The sequence below is a fragment of the Molossus molossus genome, unplaced genomic scaffold (genome assembly GCF_014108415.1).
Source record: "Molossus molossus isolate mMolMol1 unplaced genomic scaffold, mMolMol1.p scaffold_m16_p_12, whole genome shotgun sequence".
Taxonomy (NCBI): domain Eukaryota; kingdom Metazoa; phylum Chordata; class Mammalia; order Chiroptera; family Molossidae; genus Molossus; species Molossus molossus.
Window position 1 is genome coordinate 94,995,163 of NW_023425347.1, and position 25,933 is coordinate 95,021,095.

Sequence of the window (25,933 nt, forward strand, 5' to 3'; positions counted from 1 at the left end):
GAGGGGGTTTGGCTTGTCTTTGCTCACGTGCGTGCCAGGGAGGGTGTTCCAGCGCTGACGTGCCCTCTGGGTACTCACATCAAGTGGTCACACACTGCGTCCTTGGCGCTGCTCTCCAGTGGGGGCCCCGCTGGACAGTCTTGCTGTGTGTCCTTCTGGGCTGAATCAGAGGGGCACGGGACTGTCATTACAATCCTGCAAGGATGCTTCTTCCTCTGCTGCTGACTAACCCGACGCACCTGCACCTTTCCCCACTTTCGTTTGTTTGTTTGTTAGTCCTCACCCGAGGATCCCTTTCCACTCATTTTCAGAGGGGAGAGAGAGAGAAACATTGATGTGAGAGAGACACATCGGTTGTCTGCCTCCTGCATGACCCTGACCAAGGCCAGGGATTGAACTGGCAACCCAGGTACATGCCCTTGACCGGGAATCAAACCCATGACCCTTTGGTCCATGGGCCAATGTGCTAACCACTGAGCCAAACCAGCCAGGGCTCTTTCCTAACTTAAAAAATTTTTTTTTCTTTATTGATTTTAGAGAGAGAGGAAGGGAGAGGGAGAGAGAGATAGAAACATCTATGAGAGAGAACATCTGTTGGCTGCCTCCAGCATGCCCCCTCTGGGGATCGGGCCCACAACCTGGACATGTGACCTGATGGGGGAATCGAACCGGCGACCTCTTAGTGCAGGGTCGACGCTCACCCACTGAGCCACACCAGCTGCGGCTCTTTCCCAACTTTTAAACTCTCCCCACACCCTGCAGCCCTCTCCCCCTAATGAAACCCACCGTGTGTTCTGTGTCACTGGCTGAGGACCCCCTCTCCCGGTGAGCTCATGAAATCTTCCCCCTACTTGAAGGCACAGATCGTGAACTCCATACCGATGGGCACAGGAGTGACTCAGCAAGCTGGTGAGAGGCGGAGCCCGAACCACGGGCTCACACCTCCTGCGCTAGTCCCTCCTCTCCACTCGGCCACTGCTTTCTGCGCCCGCCTGCACCGCCCAGCCCCGTGCCCATCCCTCACTTGCTCGTTCAGCGGTCCAGCGCTTATGGCAGGCACTCATCTGAGCGTGGGGTGACACAGGCGTGTCACTCTTCAGGTCCCAGCTGAAGCACCCTTCCTCTGACCTGGACCTGGGGTGGGGAACTGAATCCTGCTCCACGCCCTTGCCATGGTGCCCTGCTCATCCTGAGTCGCCTGTCAGGGTAGTCATCTGGTTAACTGTTAACTGCAGGGACCCTGCCTGCCTGCCCGTCGCTGAATCCTCAGTGCCTTGAATGAGTCTGAAACGAATAGATGCTCAAGTAAGAGTGTCGAGTGCAGCCCTGGCTGGTTTGGCTCAGCGGTTAGAGCCTCGGCCTGCGGTCCAGAGAGACCCGGGTTCGGTTTCCGCTAAGGGCACGTACCTCGGTTGCAGTTTGTCCCCGGCCCTGGTTGGGTCGTGCGGGTGACAGCCACTCGATGTGTCCCTTTCACGTCAATGTTTCTCTCTCTCTCTCTCTCTCTCTCTCTCTCTCCCTCCCTCCCACTCTATCTGAACAAAAAATGAAAAAACGTGCTCGGGTGAGGACAAAGAAAAAAAAGAAACAGACCCTGGCTGGCTTTGAAAGTGCCTTAGACAAAGCCACAAACTGCAATGGCAGAGGGAAGCCTCAGAGAGGCCCCTGTGCGGGAGGTTTCCCGGCCGACAGGACGCGCTGCTCCCACGCCCTAGGAGCCGGCAGCCTGCACCCTCTGGCTGACTGTCGGCACAAAGGCCTTCCCGACTCATTGCTGTTACCTCCTGGGCTTGGGGGCCCCTAACCTTGTTGTGTAACAAGGACAGAAGGGGCTCCGGGGAGTAAGTGAGCTTCTCAGGGAGCGGAGCGGTCTTCTCCACCAGCCCCGTGGGGCCCACAGGGACATCAGAACCCGCCCTCACACTAAGATCCACTCCTGGGCTCTTTGGACCTACCCGGGTCATTGTCCTTCAGAGTTGCGATCTCCTCTTCTATTTTCTTATGGTGTTCAGTCACTTTTCTGAGTCGTTTTTCTAGACTCACGATCGTCTGGGAGTGCTGTTTGATTTGCTCCTTGTATTCCAGGATTTCTTCCTCAAATCCGTGTTTCTGTGATTCTTGTTCTTCTCGGAGGGCCTTGATGGTCTGCTGTTGCAGCTGTATGCGCCCCTCCATCATGATCTGGGGAAACAGGCACGGTTAATGGGATCTTGGGGGCCTGCTTGAACAATAACGGCAGCAACGACATGTCCCCTTGGCACCCACAGGCACTGTGCCCTCTGCATGGTACACTGCTCCCTGGCCCCTTGCACGGTTGGTTCCTTCCTGTGTCTCAGGTCTCAGCACCAATGCCACCTCCTCAGGGAGGCCCCCCTTGACTGCCTAACAGCAGCCTGAGACCCTTTCTATTCCATCCTCCTGTTTTGTTTTCTCTGAGGCACGTATCACCTTCTGAATTATCTAGTTTCTTTATGTCTCACTCCCGCTAGAATGTAAGCTCCGTGAGAGCAGATACTTACCTTTTTTTTTCTTTACCAATAGCCCCCAGCCTCATCAGTGCCTAGACCCCTGCCATAGTATGGGAACTAGATGCTCAGTAACTATTCATTGAATTAATGAATGAACAATCTTATAAGAAAAAAGTGGGTGCGTTTGCATTTTCTAAAAACCAACAATTACCAGTGGTCCCTTTCCTGGGACGCCCTGTCCTCCCCACGCTCATCCCCACGCTCCTCCCCACGCTCCTGTCCCAGCACCTCCTCCTGGCCCCATCCTGCCTCTCCGGCCAGCTTGCCGCCTGCTCCCCAGTGAGCTCGTCCCCCTGCTCCCTGTTCCCAGGTGCGTGCTGGGCCTCCTGAGAAACCCACCCGCGAAGCCTGAAGGCAGTTTTGGTTGGCACGGCTGTGGGGAGGGCGCCCCTGGCACCGGGCGGGTAGAGACCAGGGACGCTGCTGGACGTGCTGCAGCACCCAGGACGGCCCCACAGGAAACGCACGGAGGGACGCAGCAGCGCCGGGCCGAGGACCCCGCGCCGGGAGGACACTTCTCCGGCCTCTTACCGTTTTTGTCTTGGCCGTTTCCAGCTCGGCTAACGTCTCGTTTAACTTCAAGGCGAGACCCTCTGCTTTCCGACTCTCGGCCGCCTTTGTTTTCTGAGTCTCTTCCACCATGGCCAGTGCGTCGTTCAGCTTGTCATTTAGAGCATCTTCTCTTTGCAGCTTCAGATCCATTTCCTAGACAAAGGACACAATCAAATCGACGGAATTCAGGAAGGCGCCCCCCACCCCCCGTTTTCAGACGGGAGGTGAGCCCCGTGCTGTTTGCGTTCCGTCCTCGACTGCTGTGAAGCCCGCAGCCCGGCCTTCTCTGGAAGGGTCCAGTCCGTACAGAACTCGCGTGTTCAGCTGACGCCTGTCTCCTTGCCGCTTCTGGCTCCGATGTCAGGGCTGTCGCCTGGAGCTCACCGAGCACGTTTTGTTCCTTGTTCGTGAGCGAGCCCTTCACACACGTGAGGGAGGCTGCCACGTCTCCACGCAAATCTATTTTCCAGGAGAAGCGTGGCCAGTTCCGTCACCCCTGGTCACAGGACCTGCCTTTAGGACACCGCTCCACATTGTGCTGAGGTTTGGGCCCCGGGATGACCTCCCCTCCCGCCTCGGGCCCTGGGCGGGACCAGCCCATCTCCACATCCGTGAGCATCCTGTCCTTCCTCCCGGAGCCCAGAGCCCGGAGCCTGGAGCCCGGAGTCCGGAGTCCCTCCTCAGACAGAGTGCCCGTGGGCTTAATGACGGCTGTGCTGGGGCTTGACAAACTTCGTGTGTTTATTTGACTTCTGACTTTTTTTTTTGGAACAGGTCTAGGTTTAAACAAAATCGAGGGGAAGGTACAGAGAGTCCCCAAATCCCCGCCTCACACCTGCACAGCCCCCCCCATTATCGACGGCCCCAGCAGACGGTCCACTTGTTACAGTTCATGACCCGCACTTATGACAGCGTCATCACCCAAGTCCATCCTGTGCACAAGGGCTCACTCTTGGGGCACATTCGTGGGTTTGGACAAATGTGTAAATGACATGTGTCCAACGTTACAGTGCCACTCAGAGGATCCTCACCGCCCTGACACGTATCTGCCGTTACAGTGTCACTCAGAGGATCCTCGCTGTCCTGACACATGTCCAACGTTACAGTGCCACTCAGAGGATCCTCGCCGTCCTGAAAACCCTCTGTTCTCCCCCTGCTCCTCGGCCCCCCACCGAATCCCTGATTTTTTCTTTGTCTCCATAGTTTGTCTCTTCCAGAATGTCACGCAGTTGGAATCGAACGGCAGGCAGACTTTCCACTGACACTATCGAATCGAACCTAAGGCATGTTCCTCAGCTGTAGTGCTGGACGTTCTCCGTTGGCGCCAGTGTGAACTGCACGACCTTTCCGGGGGCTCATCGGGGAACATGTATCATGAGCCTGAAAATGCTCGCACCCTGTGACCCAGTAATTCTACATTTGGGAGTTTATTAGAAGGACACAACCCCAGTCGAGCACAAATACTGAAATGGGGTGGGGTCCCTCCGAGCACCTTGCACTCGGGTGAAGAGTGAGAAGCAGTCCCGGTGCCCCATCGCAGGCAAGGGGGGAGGAATCGGGGTCCACCCAACACCGTGCACACCCGGTCACCCTTCAAGGGCAGGTCGTAGAGGGATGTCCAAGGACATGGAGACCTTTCTAGAGTGTCCCGATCAGCCTGCACAGTTGGAGTGGGAGGCTCTTCATGAGAGATCGGTATTTGTCGTCTGCAATCATCAACATAGAGACAGTCTGGGAGGAACCACATGCCACTCGGGGTAACCACTCCAGGGAATCACAGGCACTTTTTATTTTCTTCTAAGCGATTTCCTGTATTTTCCAAATTTTCTAGAGCTAACAGGTGCTCCTTTTGTAATTGGGAAAGGAAACTGATTTTTTTTTTTTTAATGAAAAACAAACACCATTTTCATCATGCGATGCCCTCACCGGGGGGTCACCTCATTCTCTCAGCATCACCACTGAACTCGGATTCTTTGGGGGTGATTCTTAACATTGTCGTTACCGCTGAGAAGTCCCAGGGTGGACCATGCGCGGACCTGGCCTGAGGAGATGCTCCCGGGGCCCCTGGCAGGTACCCCACAGAGCAGCCTGTCACCTGCGGCTACTGGGAGACCCTCCAGGTAGGTGTCCCACGGAATCCATCCCAAACAGAGGGGTTTCTCTGACAGGCCAGGAAGCTGTAGGACAAGCTGCCCCGCCGCTCTGCTTCCCGCAGCTGCTGAGCAGCTTACTCAGGACAACACTTCCTCCTCTCTCTTATATAAACCCCGTTTCAGCCCGTGTAGACGAAAGCAATGTCTCAATCGCCCTTCCGCGAATACAGCGCCAACGAATGAGCAACTCTGTCTGAGTGTCCTTGACCTTGTGGTTCCTTGACCTTTGCTGCAACGCAGTCCTGTTTTCTCCTTGCCTGGTGAGATGCCACCAGCCTGCCTTGAGGGCTGTCACCAGACCCCACCCTTTGATGTCATCTTGGTCTGAGGTGCTCTTGAAGACACTGTCAACTGCGTTACAGAGACCTCCACGAGATGTTCCTCAAGACACATTCTCTCTGGGTCCAGTCCCAGGAACGGTCCAACTTTCATGAGCAACTGGTCTATTTTCACCTATGAATTGCACAACCAACCAGTCTTCCCCTTCACTGTAACTGTTAGAATAAAAACTGTGACCCATTCATTGATTTCATCACACACACACACACACACACACACACACACACATTTGCATTAGTCTCATTCCTGATCCATTTTATGCCCCCAACTAATCGACTTAAACAGTTTAATTTCTCCTTTTCTCGTACCCCTAAAGGAAGTCTTTCGTGGACGATCCGTGTTAAGTCACTTGGGAAGTCAGGGCTGCTTGTCCTCGGCCGTCTCTCAGCCTGCGGGGTCCTGCCTGCTCCCAGGGAGTCAGTCCTCCATCACTTCCCCGACTCTGGTCTGCCTGCGCTGGACACACCTTCCAGTGCCCGGGACGGACACGCAGTCCAGATGTGGTTCCCTGACTCGTCTCCCGCGAGCACTGGTTTCCAGGTGCACCAGCACCCCTTGGACTGCTTGTTTAAAATGCAGGTTCCTGGGCCCCCCTCCGGACAGTGAGTCTGAACCTCTGGGGTGGCAGGGTCCCAAAAATGGGCACTTGAAGCAAACTGTTCAGTGACGCTATACATGCTGATGCCCGGGAACCTGTCTTCGAAGAAAATGACCCAGCACTGATGTGAGCAGGCTTGTTAGCCCCATCTGGTCCTGAGAGACTCTTGAATTGGCATTTGCCTGCACTCAAATGTAATTTAATCTAAATGTAACCCACCATTATCAGGCTGTGTTTATTGCTTGCTTCAACCTTTTTTTTTTTTTAATATCCTCACCCGAGGACACTTTTCCATCTATCTTCAGGTGGGGGGGCGGGGGGAGAGAAACATCGATGCAAGAGAGACACATCGATTGGCCACCTCCCGCATGACCCCAACCGAGGCTGGGGACTGAACCGCAACTCAGGTATGTGCCCCTGACCAGAATTGAACCCACAACTCTTCTCTCTGTGGGCCAACAATCCAACCACTGAGCCAAACCGGCCAGGACTGTTTCAACTATTGAGAAGTTGGCCATTGTGTGTGTGTGTGTGTGTGTGTGTGTGTCCCTTCTACTGTTGGGACCCAGGAGGAGTGATCTACGTCCTACAGTGTAGAGGTGCCCGAGGCAGGATCAGGTGCCAACTTCTACCCCTACTGCATCTGCTACTCCCAGTAATCATCAGAAATGTGGTTTGATATGAAGGTGACAATCACAAGTTCCGGTGGAGAAATGACGCCAAGGTGAGCACAAGTTCAGCCCCCCCACCCGACCTCCCCGGCAGCCGAGCCCACAGAGCTCGAGGATCAGACAGAGGAGCGGTGCCGATGGAGGGCTCTGGAATCATAATCAGATGGCCCTGGTCTGGATTCTGCCCCTCTGCGAGCTAACAATAAGAATAACGATGATGATAGCAGCAGCCAACACGCGCAGCTTTCGCAGAGCGCCAGGTCCTGTTCCAGGGGCTTCGTGTGTACACGAGCGATCGAGCTCACAGCTCAGTGAGGCTGATCTTTTGATATCGTCTGTATTTCATAAGTGGGGAAACCCAGGCACAGAGATGGCGAGCGACTGGCCTAATGTCCCACAGCCAGAGAGCCGCAGAGGCAGAGCCCAGACGGCTGCCGCCCGAGCCCAGGCTTCCCCGGCGGCTCCGCGGGCGTTCCCGGGGCTCGTACCTCTTGCTGCTGGGTGAGGCGGTTCTCCAGGTCCTGCGCTCTTCTCCTCTCCTTCTCGATGGCCTCCTTCGCTTTCTGTTTCTCATGGGCGATGCTGCTCTCGGAGATCTGGAAGCCGGGGCGCGTGGGTTGAGGGTGCGCACGAGGGAGAGAGGGAAACGGTTGGGTCATTGCTGCAAGCAGTGAGTCGGGGTCCGGAGCACGTGCCCAGGGACCAGCGTGCCCACTGGGGAGAGAGGTGAGGACCGGGCGTCATTCAGGACCTGGGGGCTCGGGGTTCAGGAAGGGTTCAGCTTTGGCGCTGAGCCACTGGGTAAACTGGCAGGTGTCGGCACCCACGTGGGCCTTCTTAGGAGGTGGTGCATGAGACACAGAGCCAGCGGGTGGAGGGGGTTGGGGGGGGGACGGATCACCCCTGTCCCAGCAGGCCTGATGTCTGTGGCTTCAAAGGACACTGGTGGTCTCTACCCAGCCTATAGGGCTTGGGTCCAAAAACTGATGTCCAGGACAGTTTGGAACTGAGAACATACACCCCGCATAGGTCCGGTGCGGGGGGCGGGGGGGGGGGGGGAGTCCAGCCTCAGCCTCACAAGCCCCAGGAGGTCCACAGCGGGTGGGGCTGGGAAAGTCCACTCCCAGCTGTGGGAGTTCCTGCAGTCATGCCCCATGTGTATATAAACTATATGCGTACGTGCACAGACAGACGGCGTGGAGAGATATGCACCAAGGTGTAAATATGGTTGTTTTGGGGGAGCTGGGGTTATGGCAACCTACATATTCTTCTTTTCACGAGTCTGTATCTTCTAAATTTTCTTTAGTGAACATGCATTGTTTGGCAAAATGAAAAACTGCCGGAAATTGTTACAGGGAATGCCATGCTGGGGGTGGGACGAGACTTCAGGGCCGCGTGGCCCCGGGAAAAGACAACCTTCCCCAGCCCCGCGGCTCCAGCAGGGTCAAAGGCCTCTGTCACCAGTCGGCTCTGCTCACAGGCCACCTGGGCTCTGACTCACCTCCCTGCTGGGCTTGGTATTTTCCTACAGTCAAGTCTGCTTAAGAAGGTCCACCCCGCCCTGGCCGGTTTGGCTCAGGGGTTAGAGCATTGGCCCGCGGACCAGAGTCACGGGTTCAATTCTGGTCAAGGGGCACGTACCTCAGATGCAGTTCAGTCCTGTGCGGGAGGCAGCCAATCAATACGTCTCTCTCACATCCATGTCTCTGTCTCTGTCTCTGTCTCTCTCTCCTTCCCACTCTATCTGAAGATAGATGGAAGGTGAGGATTTAATCCTCAAGTGAGGATTAAAAAAAGAAGGTCCAGCCCCCCCGCCGGTGCAAGTTCTGTCTGCTGTGACAGTCCGTGTGGGGAGGGCGCATCCCTTCTATCGCCTGCTGCTTGGCATATTACAAATGACAACAGTACCGCTGACACCGAGCACCCTCTAAGTGCTTGCCGTGCGTGCCTGGCACTGAGCACGGACTGTACTGGTGCCTGTAATCTGCAGCCCCCAGACAGCATCTGCTCAGTTGTCCCCATTTTACAGGTGAGGACATCGAGGCTGCAAGGGAGTCAAGAAGAAGACAGGTAATGTGCCAAGGTCACACACCAGGGTGGTGCAAGCTGGGACGCCAGCGCCTGCCCTCACCCCTCGGACACTGGCCTCTGGACCCTGCCTGCCCTGCCCTGATTCAAACCCCACCCCGCCTGGAGGCAGGGGACACTCGTAGGCTGGCACAGAGCTTGCTACACTGCCCAGCAGGAGCCTGAGCTTCGAGACCCCCCTCCTGGCCCAGCTGTACAGGGATGCTCAGGGGACAGCCGACCAGAGTTTAGGGCCCACCGGTTAAGGAGGCTGGCTCTGTGTGGGCTCCCTCACCCACCTGCACTCTGACCTCACTTCCCTGCATTGACTGGCACAGGCCCACGGCCAAGGTCTTTGCTTGACTGTCCCCCGCTCCCCCACCCTGCTGGGCACAGCATCCTCCCTGCCCCGCCGGGGCTCTGACCTCACCTGGGCAGGTGCTTCACAATGAATGCATTGGCTGACTCCTCACAGTGGAGGACCGCTCCTCTAGGGGGTCCCTGTCACGACACCGATTACAGAGGAGGGCACAGAGAGGGTATGGGCTTGCCCAGGGCCATGCAGCATGTCAGGGCAGGGCTGGGATTTGACCCACAACGGAGCTTTTAGCCCCCCAGGCTCTCCTGCTGGGCCTCGCCTGGCACCCTCTGTGTCTCCCTCCTTCTGTCCCCTGCCCGAACCCGGCTTCTACCTTGTTCCGGCTCTAATTCCGTTCCTTACGCCCTCGTCCCTGCCCCCTAACCCCTGTTCTTTGCACTCGGCCACTTCGTCTAGTGACATTCTCTTCCCCCAGGTACCCCCTCCAGACTCACTCTGAGGTCACCCCCTCAGAGGGGCCCTCCCTGCTCACGCTGTGGAGTCATCCTGTACATCTGTTCGGTGGTGGTCTGTCCTTCCACCCTGGAGTGGGCGCCCAGGGAGGCCCGGCAGGCCTGTCTTGTGTCTTGTGCTTGCCTTTTGTGGCGGCTCGGGGCCCACCCCAGGCTGGTGGGGGAGGCCGGGTGTGGCTGCCTCCAGCTCCCCTGGGCCTGGCGCTCAGTCAGCACCCCTCATCTCCCCCTCTCCTTCCCACCCACCCTCAGAAGGCACCGGCCCTGGTCCCTGGCTGTGACCACCGTGTGCGTTCACTATGTTCCTCTCTCCTCCGCCTGACTGCGTGTCTGTCTCTCGACTGGGAGGCGGGTGCTCTGCTTGCTGGTCTCACGAAACCAGGAGGCCGGGGCCAGAGGGAGCGTTTCCTCCAGACCGTGCTGGACTGCGGCACAAATACCTTCCAGCGATGAGGAGGAGGACGCTGGCTGGGGGACGGACCCAGACTCCAGCCGGGTCACCCCCTGGAGGTCCTCTCTTCCTAGGTGCTCACCCTCAGTGTGCGACACGCAGTTCCAAGGGCTTTGTATCTATTAGCTCATGGGACCTGTGAGGCAGGGTCAGTTACCGCTCCCATTTTACCGACGAGGAAACTGAGGCACGGGAGGGGGAGTGATCTGCCCCAGGTCATATAGCTACTGAGTTGTGCGAGGCGGACGGGCCGCCTTGACTGGCACTGCCCGTGCCTGCCCACTTGACCACCACGCGCTAGCAGGGCGCAGACACGCCTCACGCGTGGCTTCGGACTCGGAGCGCCCTCTCCGGGGCCCCGGCAGCCACGGCCCTCGGCCTCTCTCCGTCGGCTCCTCATACCTCCTTCTGCTGCGTTAAGTGGTTCTCCAGGTCTTGAACTCGCCTCTTTTCTGTCTCTATGGCCTCCTTTGCTTTTCTTTTCTCGTGGCTCACGTTGCTCTCCAAAACCTGAAAATTGACCACCAGGCTTTTGGTTGCCAGCACTTTCAGGGGGACACGCTCATTCTGACGACACGACGAACACCAACAGCGCTAGCCTGCTGGGCGGGGGGGGGGGGGGGGGGGCTCACACGCCAGGGCCCACAGCCGGCACCTCACACACAGTTCAGTCTCACGGCAACCCTATCAGAGGAGTTAGTGGCCCCATTTTATAGATGAGGAAACTGAGGAACAGAAAGTCGGTGCGAAGCCCGGGGTCAGGCAGTTTATTGGTGGTGAGCGGGGATCTGAACCCCGTGCGGAGGCAGGCACGCTGCCCGCCACAGAGGCCCTCGGTAGGCAGCAGGTGGGCAGAGGGAGCCGGGCCTGTCTTATTTCGGAGTCTGAGCTCCCAGCTCTGCGCCAGGCAGCCTCCCTGATAAGAAGCAGAATCTCATTAATAATATAATCCCCATTATTGAAGGAAATCTCTTCAGGAGCATCAGGTTTCCGGAGGAGGGCAGTGCACTGAATTAAGGGGCCACAGCACGCCGACTTCTAGCAGGGGTGGGGGTGGACCTCGCCAGGGGAGCCCGACAGGGACGGAATGGGGTCCCACTCTCAAGACATTTTATTTAGGAAGTGGTCGGCGGACGGGCTATTCCGTTCAATGGCCTAATGCTCATTCCCGAGGGATGGAAATGGTCGCTGCAGGAAGGAGCACCTCAACTCTCAAAGGGGGTGTGTTTGAACCCCAGCTTGACTGTCAGACGTCTGGAACTGGGCACATGGCTTCCATCACTGCCGGTGGTTGTGGTCCTGGATTAGCCAGAATAAAGCACTTACTCCATAACATGGCAGAAGTACTACACATTTAGCAGTGAAAAGTCGCACGAGAAACCCCAAATCCCGCTGTCCCAATAGGAGCCCCGAGCCGAGCCGAGGAGCAGTCACCTCGGGGAGAGTCACACTTAGCTGGAGTGTCGGAGGCGGGTGTCGGAGAAAGACGTTTTCCTGAAATGTGTGCAGGGGACTGTCGGGCACTTTCTAGGGACTCAGGTTGGCTCGGGCACATCTGTCTCAGGCCCACACTGGGGACCTCCCTTCTGTGGCCCCCTGCACGCCTCACACACAGGGCCTGTCCCCTCGGCCACTTGGGACGGTGACGGGAATTAACCTGTAATGTTACCTCCAAACCCACGTTATGATCTCTGTCCTTAAAGATCTGACTGAGCGTGTGGCGGAAACGTAATGAAAAGAAAAATCGAAGAACCGTTTGAGGCTGATGGATGATTGCCTGGGACTTTTCTCTCTGATTCCCATCAGGACACCGGAGAGGTTCTGCCGGGAGAAGCGGGCTGACATTCCCTAGGCCCGGGGTGACCCGGCCACCGCTCCCCCCTGCAACGAGGGTGTCCCCCTGCAAGCGTTCCCTAAATCTCTCTTCTGAAGTCCCCTGTGACCTTGAAATCTCTAAATTCAAGGGCCGTCCCCAGCCTGGAGCTGTTGACCCCTGCATGGCCTTTGGCCCCGGTGAGTCCCTGTGAGACCCTCCTCCTCCTCACCACCCTGGAGAAGTAACTCAGGGCCAGGCCTCAGTGACACTGTTTACAGAGACTGTGGGAACGAGCTGCACGCAGACCCCACGTGAGACCCCAGCACGGCGACACCTCCCTGCCCGGCCGCCTCCTTCGTTCTCCCTCAGTGGTGGGCGGGCAGGGATCTCGCCCCGAGAGCGAGGGTGGGTAGAAGTAACGGTAATGACAATAACAGCTGCGCCTTACGGAGCGATGCTTTGGGTCAAACTCTTTCTGGAACCTTCTCTCGTCCTCACAGCCACCCTTTCTCGAAGGTGCATGTGGAGAAACCGGCTGTGGCTGTCAGCAGCCCAGGAAGGATTTGGACCTGGGTCTCACCGGGCTGCACGGCCTGCTCTCCTCACGGCTCTGTGCTGCCTCGGGACTGAAAGCTAATGGAAGCACTTTGCGGGAGAGACTCAGGGATCTGGGGGTGATCACAGGGCATGTGAGTCAGCATTGTAATGGAGCGTTCCTGAGAGCTATGTGGGCACATCAATAGAAGTATAACGTCTTCAACAAGGGAGGGGAGAGTGCTGCCCCAGGCCACGGTCCTGGCTTCCACACTTGAGGAAGGAATTAGATGGAGGGTTGTAGACTCAGATGCCTATAGAACCCCGGTAGATACCAAAGTGAAGTGGGCTGTAGCGGAGTCACAGGGAGGGCGAGGACAGGGCCATGCCACTGCGGCTCGGTTCACTCATTTCATGTGCACCAAGTGGACACGAAAGCCAGATTTTGGGGCTTTTTGAGAGAGGATGGAAATCTGGATTTTTAAGTGAATTTTATGAATTCGAAATAAAACACTCTAGGGCCAAACATAACATGTCCATGGGCCCTTTCTGCCAAGGAGCTGCCAAGCTGAGGGCAGGTCAGAGGAGGGGCCGAGGCCAGAAACAAGGGCATTGGGTCTGGAGGGGAGCAGCGGCCTCTCGTTCCCAGCATCTCAAAGATCACTGTGTGGATGAGGACGTAGACAGGTCCTGGAAGAGCGCAGTGGGGAGGCAGAGGGCTGCTACCCCTCTGGGAGAAAGAGCGACTCAACTCTGCCCACAGGAAGAATTTCCTGCCAGCCCGAGGCAGCAACCCTGGGATGGGCTGTGGAAAGTCCCCTGGTGGTGGGCTGGAGGCCGGATGACTTCAGGATGCTGTTAGAGGGTTCAGCCCTGAAGCCCCAGAGCTCCGAAACTTCTGCACGTCTGTGCTTTGGGGTGCAATCTTCACACAGAACACACCCATGTCAACAGTCGCAACTCCTCTCCCGAGCCCTGCCTAGGACTATTGTATGCTGGTTGTCAAGGCTACAACTCTGGGGTTCTCTCCTCGAGTCCCCCAGGCGTCTTCCCAAAGGAGCTGAGCCCTCCCAGGGACAACAAGCTCCGCCATGCTCTACCACCACCACGGGGATCTGAACTCACTTCCACAACCCTCCAGCCGCTCAGGGCTCCAGCTGACCCCTCCCCCGGCTGCGTACCTCCTTCTGGCAGGTCAAGCGATTCTCCAGCTCACGCACTCTCCTCTGCTCTTCCTCTAGTGCCTCCTTCACTCTGCGTTTCTCTTGAACAAAGCTCTCCTCCAGCGCCTGGAAGCCGATGGCCGTTGCTTAATAGCCAGTTACCATGGCAGGAGCCTGGACTCCGTGCCAGGCACTGCCTCGGTCAGCCCGTCACAGCTCACAACAACCGCACGGGAGGCGGTGGCGGCCCAGGGCCCGGGACTGGAGGGGGCAGGCCCGGCCGAAGCCCAGGTCAGCCCCTGCTAGGCCTTCAGACCGACTGGCTCCCCGAGCTGCGCACCTTCTTCTGGTGGGCTAAGCGCTTCTCCAGCTCCTGGACTCTCCTCTGTTCTTCCTCCAAAGCTTCTCTGGCTCTGTTTTTCTCTTGAGTAATTCTCTCCTCCAAAGCCTGAAAGTCAATGACTGTTGTTTAATGGGCATGGTTACCATGGCAGGGATCTGGACCCTGTGCCAGGCTCCGCCTTTGTTAGCACTTCACAGGTCACAGAGGCTGGGGCGCTAACCGGCAGGCTCGGGCGAGAGCCTCGGGCCATCCTGCCTGGGTGTGTGGCGCTGGGCAAGTGAGAAGCTGCAGAAGCCTCAGTTTCCCTCTCTGTACAGTGGGGATAGCAACAGTGCTTCCTGCATGGGGTTGGTGTGAGCAGCAGATGAGACGACAAACATGAAATGCTGGGCACACGACCACCATTCATTGCAGAGGCTCATCGTTTCTCCTGTCATCTCTACTTTGCAGAGGAGGAAAAGAGAGAGAGAGAGAGATGAAGGAATCTGCCTGATTTACTAGTAAATAACACGAGCAGGGATTCAAACCCTGGCTCGTTTGACCCTAGAGCCTGTGTTCTGAACCACGGGTCAGTAGACTATGGCCTAGGAGCCAAATCTGGCCCTCGGACTGCTTTTTGTAAATAAAGTTTTATTGGAACACCTCCATGCTCATTGTTTGTGGCTTGCCTGTGACTGCCTTCCCCGTACAACAACAGAACTGAGCAGTCGCCACAGAGACGGCATGGCCTGCAAAACTGAAAATATATCCAATCTGGCTCTTCGTGGAAAAGGTTGCCGACCCCGATCTAAACCATTAGCGTGGGCAGAAATCAGGTGAACGCTGTGAACAGATGATAACACCAAAGAATGGTAGCTCGGTAAAGGAACCTAAAATTCCTTACCATTGAAACACAGTCTTCAAACAAGCCAGGATTCATGAGAAGCTTAATCAATGAATTTTCATACACGTGCTTTCAGAGAAGGTGGCGGTGAAAGTGTCATATGGTACGAAAAAGGTTCATTTAAAATTGGGGAACTATGCCCGGCCGGTGTGGTTCAGTGGACTGAGTGTCATCCTGTGCACCCAGAGGTCACTGGTTCGAGTCCCAGTTGGGGCACATGCCCAGGTTGCGGGCTGGATCCTCATGAGTGGGTGTTCAGGAGGCAGCTGATTAGTGTTTCTCTCTCTCCTTCGCTAAAATCAATAAAACCATATTTGTAAAACTTGGGGCATCTAGTGCTAAAGTCTGGGACAACACTTTTAGATGAGTCCCTGGGGTCAAGCTGATCAACATTAAGTTTCTGGGAGTGATGACCCTTGATGGGATAATAGTGAACGTGAGTAGGGTCATGTCTATCGGGTGGGCACCTGGCTGCTTCCCCCTCTGCAGAGGGTGGTGTGTGCTGAGATTGGTTGTATTTAAAGGGTTTTGCCCTGGCCGGTTTGGCTCAGCGGTTGGAGCGTCGGCCTGCGGTCTGGAGAGTCCCGGGTTCGGTTCCTGCTAAGGGCACGTACCTCGGTTGCAGTTTGTTCCCGGCCCCGGTTGGGGTCGTGTGGGTGGCAGCCACTCAATGTGTCTCTCTCGCATCGATGTTCCAATTACTCTCTTCCTTCCTCTCTCCCTCCTGCTCTATCTGAAGATAAATGCAAAAATGTCCTCGGGTAATGAGGATAAAAAAATAAAATCAAAGGGGTTTGAAGCCTGCCTTCGAAACCTGTCTCTGTCAGGATCGATGTTGTAAGTGGGCATCTGGGAGGCCCCGGCTGGTGCCCAAGGCACCGTGCAACACGGTGGCGTTGAAATACCAGGCACCCACAGTGGAACAAGTCAACCCAATAGTAAAAATAAAATGGGACGTGTGGAAAGGGCGACGGGAACCAGAGAGCAGGAGGAACGGCGGACGGTTCCGCGGAGGTGTGGCGGGCGTGCCCGGCTCTGGTGTCCGGTCTCTGTGGAGCCGCCTGGCTCTTTGTAATGTCACTGCCCTTCAACACCGCCCCTCGGTGCAGGCGTGGCTGCCGATCGGATGTGGCGTTGGTCAGATGGCTGTCCCTTTTCAATCTTTAATTTCAGGAAAGGCAGAAAGGCGGGGAAGGAGGCAAAGAGAAGGAGAGACAGGAGGGGAGAGATTTCTTGAGGTGACTGGGCGTGAATTGGAGGACAAAACGAAACCAGTGGAGGGATGTAGAGGGAGGGGGTGTGTGACAGAACAGACTGAGCGGGAGTCACTGGGCTCTGCCGGGTGAAAGGAGGAGGAGGTGGCAGGTCCAGCCCTCCTTAGGGGAGGAAGGGAGTCCTGGAGAAGGTTCGGTGCAGCTCTCTGGAGAGGGTCGGAGGAGGGGAGGATGGGGCAGAACCACCCGGAGTGCTTACAAATCCTGGTGCATGAGTTACCCCTCACCCCAATTAGGTCAGAACCTGGGGGTGGTGGAGAGATGCAAAGCATTACTATTTTAAAAAAAAATTTTTTCTTTATTGATTTTAGAGAGAGAGGAAGGATGAGGGAGAGAGAGAGAGAGAAACAGCGATGAGAGAGAACATCGATTGGCTGCCTCCTGCATGCCCCTCACTGGGGATTTGCCCTGACCAGGAATCGAACTGGCGACCTCTTGGTGCCTGGGTTGATGCTCAACCACTGAGCCACACTGGCCAGGCAAGAATCTGTATTTTTAACCAGTGTCCAGGTGGTTCTTACCAGGCAACTTTGGGAAAACTCTCCCCTGAGACTCTGCTGCTGGAACGTGGTCTGCAGACCTGTGCCGCAGCATCAGCTGGGAGCTTGTTGGAAATGCAGAATCCGCCCTGGCCAGTGGGGCTCAGTGGTTGAGTGTCATCCCATGCACCGAAAGGTCGCCGGTTCCATTCCCAGTCAGGGCATGTGCCCAGGTTGTGGGATCAAACCCCAGTGGGGGGCGTGCAGGAGGCAGCTGATCGATGTTCTGCTCTCACATCAATGTTTCTTTCTCTCGCTCCCCCCTTCTCTCTCTCTCTAAAAAAATCAAATTATAAAAGAAAAAAGAAATGCAGAACCCCAGGCTCCACCCCAGACCTGTTGAGTCAGAATCTGCATTTTGATAAGATGTAATCCTCAGGCACCTTTAAGCTTGAGAGGTACCGCTGTAAAGCACCCTCTGATTGGCTTGGTTTCTAGAAAAGTGAGTAGCAATTTGGGCCATTTGTTTTCCCTGACATGTGTGAAGGAAAAGGAAAAGACGGAAATACATATGTATACAGAGAAAGCGACAGACTGAAATGATGCCAAGCTGGTTTGCATACGCTTAGAAACGGTCTGTCGCTTACACACAGGACCTGCAGTGTCCACTCCAGTGGTGAAACCTACTGCAGTCTGTAAACGCATGAGCTCCAGTTCTGGGAAGTTCAACCACCTTTCCTTTTCAGTTGATTTTGCTCTGAGTTTCAGAATCCGAGCTCCGTGTTAACTCCTCCGATGTTTACTCCTTTAAATAATTTAGTTCCGCACACCAGACGAGGAGTTGCTGAGATGTTTCTAACGGCATGCTCTTAATTTCTCATCAAAAAAGCCATCTCATCAGTTTTCAGTACTAAAGAAAACGACGGGGACCTTACCGCCTTCTCGTTTATCAGCTGCTTGACTCTGGTTCTCAGCTTCTCCTCTTGCTGCAGCCTCTCCTCGTTCAGCTTCTCCTTCTCTGCCAGATGCTCCTGCAGCGCCTCTTGCAGCAAAGACTTCTGAGTCTCCTGAGAACTGCTGATCTTGATCTGAAATTAGAGGAAGGAACACCAAAGCTGGTGGGGGACACAGCTAACTCAGGACAGGAGTCCTTTCCACGTTTATTTATTTTTACAAGTTGTTTACCTTTGTGGGGAGGGACAAAGGTTTATGCGAAACCTTCTGAAAACACACGGAAAACCTATGCTTAGCCTCGTTACTGGTAGGAAAGCAATAAAGTACAGTGGTTAGGTGCTCAGATTCTGAATCTAGAGAGAATCTTAGCTCTAGCTCTTTCTAGATGCTTCTTCATTTAGAAGATGAGGCCAATCATAGAATCTACCCCTTAGAGTTTTACGGATTAAGGGAGGTAATGAGGGAACGCTTTAAGCACATAGTAGGTGCACAGTCAGTGGTAACCAGAATCATTAGATAGTATTTGCTGAGTGTAAGAGGAAAAGCAGGGAGCTAGGGTCAGAAGGCCTGAGCTTTTGTCTTGGGTTGTCTACCAACTAGCTGTGTGACGTAGAAACAGTCGCCTAGCCTCTGAACTTCAAGTCCATGTCTGTAAGATAAGAAGGCTGGACTAGATCAGGGTTGACGAACTACTGTCTGCCGGCCAAATCTGGTCTACCATCTGTTTTTGTAAATAAAGTTTTATTGGAACAGGGCCATGCCCATCATGCTCATTTATTTACGTGTTTTCTATGGCTTCTTTTGCTCTACAGCAGCAGAGTCGAACAGGTGTGACCGAGATTGTACGACCTGCAAGGCCATCTGCAAAGCTATGTTTACCATCGGGCCCTTGACAGAAAGAGTTTGCTGACCCCTGGACTAGGTGGTCTGTGGTTGACCACAGCGGTGGTCCCAACACTCCACCCTCCTAGGTAACTTTCATTGCTCAACTCCATCCGGTGCCGTGACACTGAACTCAGCCATGTGACTTGCCAGTGGGAGGCGGCGGACATACCGCAGAGGATGAAGGCAAAGCACTCTGTGACCGGTCCTGCTTTCCCTCTCACCCCTGCTCGCCACGAGAGCATGCTGGGCCAGCCGCTGGAGGACCGGAGACACACTGAGCGGAGGAGAGCTGCTCCAGTGGAGCAGGCAGGCCCGTACCCAGACACGTGAGCAAACCCATCTCAGATCCGAGGACCTGCCTGGCGGCCGACGCCGGCAGCGCACAGTGACCGTGGAATGCCATCAGCTTGTGTGCGTGTTCATTCCGCAGCATTATTTTGGCAATAGCAGCCAGGCTGACACAATCTTAGGGGTCACTGTGCCTTGCGAGGGTTGACATTATGTAACTTTTGGTAATTCTGCTGCCTGGACACTGGCCAGCTACACTTCTTCCACTGCATTTAATAAACACAGTTCTCAGGATCGGAAGGCTTTTAAGCCCTTCTGGGTTTGGTAGCGGGAAGCAGGCATCCTCTTGGGCCTCCTGGGCGATCTCGGCCAGCCTGTCTGAATCTCTTCCTGTGAAAGTGGAGACCACGTCACCACTTGGAGGGTGCGGCTGGCCAGCTCACGGGGGAATCAGGGTTGAAACGCCCAGGTGAACTTCCCGAAAGCTAAAAGATTACCTGAAGTTCCTGGGTCTGGCTTGTGACTTTTTTATAATGTTCCAGGAGATATTTCAGATACAAAGACAATCCTTAAAAAACAGAAGCAAGAAGAAGGTAAGTAGCTACTCCATTCACCTCCCTGGCTTTCCAAACAGTGTCTAACCAGAGCTTGCCCGCAGGTGGGTGAGGGCAGCCCCCCACCCCCCCAGCAAGAAAACGTGAGCCGCCGCCCGAACCTGTGTTTCCAGCCTGGCCCATCAGCTGGGTTGGGCTCAAAGCCAAATTTCTTTTTGGGGTGAAAGATGAAAAGCCGTCAACAGAACACCTATTGACTACCCACCGTGTGCAGACCCCGAGCTGAAGAGGGGGTGCCAAGCTGATGGTTCTGCCTGAGAGATAAGGTCTACATGCCCGAGAGAGAACACGAGCTGCCTCCAGGCAGTGGCCTCTGGGGGTGGGGGGTGGGGGGCTGTGGTGAGAGTCCCAGAGGGGACAGAGTAGAGAAGGCCACTGGCCAGGAGCCACTGGGTGTGGGCGGAATTCCGAGCAGGAAGGGAGAACACTTCAGAATGAAGGACGCGGTGGGCTGAGTGACAGCCCCAAAGACACCCCGGCCCTGGTCCCTGGGGCCTGTGACTGTTATCTTCTGGGGCAGAACGAACTGTGCAGATGCGAGGAAGTTAACGATCCCGAGATGAGGGGACTGCCCGGGATCATCGGGGTGGACCTGGTATAATCACATGGGTTCTTCTAAGAAGGAGAACAAGGGGGTGTGCAGGAGGCAGGCTATCGATGTTTCTCTCTTCCATCGATGTTTCTCTTCCTTCCTCTCTCTCTAAAAAAGTCAATAAGAACATATTAAAACGTGAAGGAATCGATTATTTTTAGAAAAGGGAGACCTGTCCCTAGACAGAGCAGGAGGTGATGTTGCAGAAGCGGAGGGATGGAAGATGCGGGGAGGGAGGCCCGCGGACGAGGAGCGGGAAGACGAGAGCTCCGGCAGCTCTTCCCTGGGGCCCCTGCAGCGAATGTTGGACTTCTGGCCCCAGAACGATAAGGGGGCAGTTATGTGCCGTGCTAAGCCACGGAGTTGATGGCCATTTGTCATCGCGGCCATGGGAAATTCACATGGGGACGGAGGCAGGTGGGGTGTGGGGGACGCGGACCCTGTCCCCGGAGAGTGCTGAGCTGAACTGGGCTGGAGCAGGTGATGGCAGGTGGAGTTGCTGAAGGTGGAGATGGACTAGAAGGCAGATGGACTGTGTGGCAGGCCTGCACCCGCACCCTGAAACGTGTAAACTTGATGTAGACACCGCTGAAATGTACTGAGCATGTCCTCTGTGCCCGGCCCGCGGTTAGGCAATCAACATGGTGCCCCACTGTACCGTCTGATCACCGCCCATTGTACAGGTGAGGCAGCTGGGCTCCGAGACACTGAGGCTGCTGAATGCCACGCCGCTGGCCAGTGGCTGACACTGGACTTGGGCTCAAGTTGGTGTGACTCCACGGTCTGAGTCCCTGCTATTTCGGCTGCGGATGGAGCAGTGAATCGGCTTGATGAAGAGCGTCCCCGACACCCGAAAAATAACTGGACTCATTCCAGGGGGAGGAGCTAGCGGGGTTTCCTAACTGCAGTGCTGACGCGTGGGCTGGACAATCCTCGGGTGGGGCTGTCCCGGGCAGTGCAGCGTGGCTGGTGCCTCTCTGGCTTCTCACTAAGTGCCAGGAGCAGGCCCAGCGCAGTTGGGATAAAAAGTGTCTGTGGACACTGCCAGGTGTCTCTCGGCAGTGAAACGCCCTCCTTTGAGTTAGAGGCAGACAACTTGACTTAGAGCCCAGGGGCATCCCGGACTTCTGTGCTGATGTTCCGAACCAGGGAGGGAGAGACAGGTACAAGAAGAAAGAGGGAGGGAGGGAGAGCCTGTTTAAGGAGAATGGTGGCCCCATTGTCAGACAGAGGAGGAGACAGGCTGGGGCGAAGTGGGGGCTGGGGACAGAGGAGGAACGGTCAAGCTCGGTGTCGGACGTATTGCATCTGAGGTGCTGGGACTCCGAGGACAGGTGGTCGGCAGAGAGCTGGGCACGCTCCGTTGGCAAGACCAGCCCGGCTCAGCCAGGGACTTCATGCGAATCAGGAAAGAGCGCCCTTCCTCCTGGGGACACGGCCCCGGCCAGGGGCCCCATCTGTGGGGCTCCTCTGTGTGGCACCACCTGCACCCCTGCTCCTGGCAGCCAGACACGCGGAGATGTCCCTGAGGCCGGCACTGCATGGAAGTGGCTGCTGAAGCCCCCAGAGTGCAGCGTTTCTCCGTGAGAAAGGAGATGAGAGAGGAGGACCCAGGGCGGCACTGGAGGAGACACTCGGGTAGGGACAGAAACCGGAGCAAGGGGTTGCTGAGAACAAGTGAAGAGCATCGGGAGAGGGGCAGGGGTGCCAGGACCGGGAGGGCCTGGTGTGAGGTTTGGAGATGTTGGGGCGGCCAGAGGGAACACGGGCTGGGGAAGGGTGGAGGGCCGGCTGGTGGTGCGGGCTCCATGTCGGTTGCTTGGCAGGGGCAAAGACAAAGGAGGAGGTGGGCAGTGAAGACAGAGGGTGCCCCACACTCGTTCAAGGTCATCGGTGAGACCGGAGCGCGGGTAGCAGAAGGGAGCTGGCGAAGCAGAGGTTCCAGTGAAGCATCCCCATCTCGAAGTGCGTGTTTGATGGCAGAGGAGGAACGAGAGAGAGAAAGGTGGAAGGCGCCAAGGTCATGATTCAGGACCGTGTGCACGGTTCTCGGGGCGGGGTGGGGGGCACACGGGAAAGGAGAACGCGGTGGGGGAGATGGAGGGAACGGAGAAAAGGTGTGTGCAGAGGGAGAAAGGAGGGGAGCTGAACACGCTCACGCCTGGGGTGTTGATCTCCATCAGTGGAACGTTCTGAGAACCTCCATCATGGAAGAGTGACAATAAAATAACAGCCATCCAGTATTAAGCACCTGCTGTGTGCCAGGCACTGGGCCAGGAGCTTACACAGGTTTCCTTGCCATTAAAAACAACTCAGCAAGGACATGTGTTTGTGTTTACAGGGGAGACAACAGGAGATCGGCAAGGTTAGGCTACAGGTCTGGTAAGCGGGAGGATCAGAATTCAGACCCAGTCCGTCTTTCTCTTTTAAAAGAGACCAGAGGAGAGGGCTGGGTTGGCGCATGCGGCGTGTGCACGGGACGAGGTGCACTGGGAGGAGGCTGAGGTGCTGCAGGGCTAAGAGGCCTCGGAGGCATCGGCTTGGGCTATAAGAAGCAGGCCAGTGCTCGGATTTGCGGTGGCCAAATTGGGATGGGTCTGGGATTGTGCTCGCTGCAGCCTGTGACCCAGGAACCTCAGGGGAAGGAGCGAATCATGGGGAGGATCCAGGGAGGGTTAGGGACAGGAGGGAGCCAAGGATGTGAAGGGAAGGGAGCCTGAGTACCTATGCTTCTAGTTCCATGATGAACAGTAATCATAACGAGATTTCTCCAGTTTGGGAGAAGGAGCAATTCTTTCTTATGTTTCTGGTTACAAAAGTTCCATGTGCCCATCACAAAAGTCCAAGCAGAAGTCCGCCTGTGGAAAGTGCTCACCGCTGCGCCGTCAGTGGCCGGCGCGCAGCGGGCCTGCAATAAATGGTTGTGGAAAGACTGATGCTGGGATAATACAGGCTTGGGTCTTTTTCTCCAGATTTTTCTTTTGATCAGACACTGACATTTAAAAACAAGACGAAGGGGAGTACACTATGCATATTGTATTACAACCTGCTTTTTTGTTTCACTTAAAAATACTTCATCGCGCAGACATCAGAGAAAGAGTGATTGTCTGCATCAAGGGAAGCCTCTTGTTTGTGACCAAGTCTTGCAGAAATAGACACAAAAGCTGCGCTGGCAGAGAAAAACGCAGAGTTCGTTCTTCTCTTATCGAGTCGAGCTGGGAACCCAGGCGGGAGGCGTGGGGAACATCTCGCGGTTCCTCCCTAGATGTTTCCTATCTTCCCAGCCGGCCCACACAGCCAATCCCTGACCAATCCGGTCTTCAGCAGCAACTCCGAACTCTGGGCCCCTAACGACATCGCCCAACAGTGCAAACAGCTTCCCTCCCCATCTGCCGGACCTGAGTGCTCCCGGGAGCGTATTTCAGGATTTACAAGCCCACCGTACTAGGCATGTTTGCCCCCTTCGGGCGATGCTCTACAAGGCACGTAGGGTGCTGGTGAAGAGCAGGGGCTTGCAGATTAGAGGGACCCGGACTGAGCCCCGGCTTTGCCACTTGGCAGCTGGGACACACGCCCATTGTCAGGCCTCTAGGAAGGAGGTTCTTCGCGCTCAACCCAGCTGAGTGCCAGGGCTGAGAAAATCTCACTTGCTGCCAAATGGGGCTGGGGCGGGCTTTGCAGTGAAGTCACCTCGGTGTGTGTGGATCAGGCTGCATGGCCTGTGCGAGGTCCCATCTGGTTGCCACCCGCATTTAGGCCGCATTAAACCAACAAGTGTTTGAGGCTGATGGAGATGGCAGAGCCCATGTGTTAAGTCTGTGACCCAGGCTCTGCGGCCTGTGTGTTCATCACATCGTTCAACCCTCACTATAGCCCTGGGCGACTTTATCCCCATTTTACAAACAGGCAAACCGAGGCACAGCGAAGTCAAGTGACTTTCTCACCCAACTAGCAGTTATGTGGTTGAGATTCAAAGCTTGGCTGCGCTCCAAAGCCCAGACTCAGAGCCATTCTGCCCTAATGCCAACGGGGCTTTCCCCGGGCATGGCCTGTGGCGTTCATCGGATACACTTCGCTCTGCTTGTCTCTGCCCAAGTTAATGACAGGCCCTGTCACCTAGAACTGGGCCCTCAGAGGGAGAGGGGTCACTGCAAAAACACAGACAGGAGGATCGCAATAACCTCAGTTTGAGTCCTGACCCTATCGTGTCGCAGCTGAGTGACCTTGAGCCAGTTTCTTGATGTCACGGAGACTCAGTTTCCTTATCTGCAAAACAGAGGCAATACTAGTCCCTCGCTCGTTGGGTTGTGGGAGGATGAAAGTAATCAACGCTCGCGAAACGACGAGCACAGCGCGAACACCCAGGAGGAGCCAGGAAAGCAGGCCCCTGCCCAGCTCACAGAGAAGGCTCTCCGCGTGCTTGTGGGTGTGAGGAATGGCCGGGCGCCCCCTGACGGCCTCGGTAAAGGAAAGTGCCTTGAGTCATCTTATCAGGGTGGAATTCTCATAAAGCAGCTCTTGAGCCAGCTTCTTCATTTCCAAAATGAGGACAATAGCACCTGCCTCATAGAGTTACTGTGAGGATGAAATGAGATAATTATGCAAAATGCTTAGAATCTAAGTGCTCAGCCATGAATGATAACCACCATTGTTACCATCCACACCATCCTCACCCTCATCACCATCACCATCTAATCATTGTCATCACCACCATCACCACCATCACCACCATCACCATCACCATCACCATCACAATCACCATTATCCTCTTCCCCGTCTTGCCCATCATCATCATCGTCATCGTCATCCTGTGTAGATGGCTCTGTGCTAGGAATTTGGTACAGTCATACTTAATATAGAGAATATACGGAATATTCTAGCTCACCTCTCATTTTTTTTTAGTCTTTTGGGACCTTGCCATAATACTGCTTGTACTGAAAGATAAATGCCCTTTACCATCAACTTCCTCTCCTGCTGAATGAAGGATGGGACCTACTCATTGATCTTTCTGTTACTACCCTTCATGCTTCTTCTCTGACTTCTTAGAACAAAGTAGCTGTAATCACAGTCTGTGTTTCCCCAACAGGTCTTCCATACAGCATTATTCTGAGAGATGTTAGTTGGGGGTAAGGGCATCAAGAAAGGAGACATTTTGGGGAAACCGTTCTTTATCCCATCCTTACAGACCCACAGTGCACATCAGTAGAGAAGGGGTCTGCAGAGAGCTGGTTACTATTGCTCAGGTCTCCTGACTGTGAAGGTGGTGGGTCTGAGAAATGCTGCCTAAAACGAGTCTTTCTGGAATTGCTGGCCCAACAGCTTAGCTCTACAATCCCCGTTTCTTTATGGAAACACGGGACCAGATTTACAGACATAGGCTACAATGTCTTGGGAGTGGGGAGGGGACAGGGCACACAGAGCTTGGTCCCACTATTACCAGAAATTGGGGTCCATTTCCACTTTAGTTCAAATCTTGAGGAACATCCAGAAGTGTGGTGACTTTTCACCTGATTTCATGTACTCTCGAGACTCTGCCGTGGTTGCAACATCAGTAAAACTGGGATTGGAGGACCCCTGGGTTGTTGGGAGAAAACCAGCCCCCTCTTCTCTATGCTACATGTGAGGGGCAGGCACTTCCATAAAAGTTAATCTTGTTTTCTCCTTTTTCTTTTTTAAAAATTGGCGAAGAAACTCACACCACCTTCTGGATTACTTTGGAGATATCCTGGCTGGGGATGTAGACGTGCCAGAGTTGAAAAATTACTCTTCTATTCTTACTCATTCCTGTAAAAAATGTCAAATTCATGCAGCCTCACTGAAGAGCGATTTGGAAGGAGTATCAGCGATCTTCAAAATGTTGGAGTTCCTCAGGGTGTGGCCCTAGGCTCTTCCTTCTCACTCAGTAATTTCTTGCTCAG

The 25,933-nt window shown here is 55.2% G+C and overlaps 1 protein-coding gene across 1 annotated transcript in view; it reads right to left on the minus strand.

The window, feature by feature from the left end:
• Nucleotides 1–25,933, minus strand: part of FHAD1 (forkhead associated phosphopeptide binding domain 1) — a 111,217-nt gene that overhangs the window by 24,834 nt on the left and 60,450 nt on the right. Inside the window, exons 14-23 of the mRNA XM_036257259.1 lie at nt 19,307–19,377; nt 17,618–17,770; nt 14,044–14,151; nt 13,722–13,829; nt 10,593–10,700; nt 7,330–7,437; nt 3,060–3,233; nt 1,956–2,181; nt 1,782–1,789; nt 79–155 (exon numbers count right to left, since the gene is read on the minus strand). Coding sequence (XP_036113152.1) covers nt 79–155; nt 1,782–1,789; nt 1,956–2,181; nt 3,060–3,233; nt 7,330–7,437; nt 10,593–10,700; nt 13,722–13,829; nt 14,044–14,151; nt 17,618–17,770; nt 19,307–19,377 — 1,141 coding nt within the window. The remainder of the gene's footprint in view (nt 1–78; nt 156–1,781; nt 1,790–1,955; nt 2,182–3,059; nt 3,234–7,329; nt 7,438–10,592; nt 10,701–13,721; nt 13,830–14,043; nt 14,152–17,617; nt 17,771–19,306; nt 19,378–25,933) is intronic.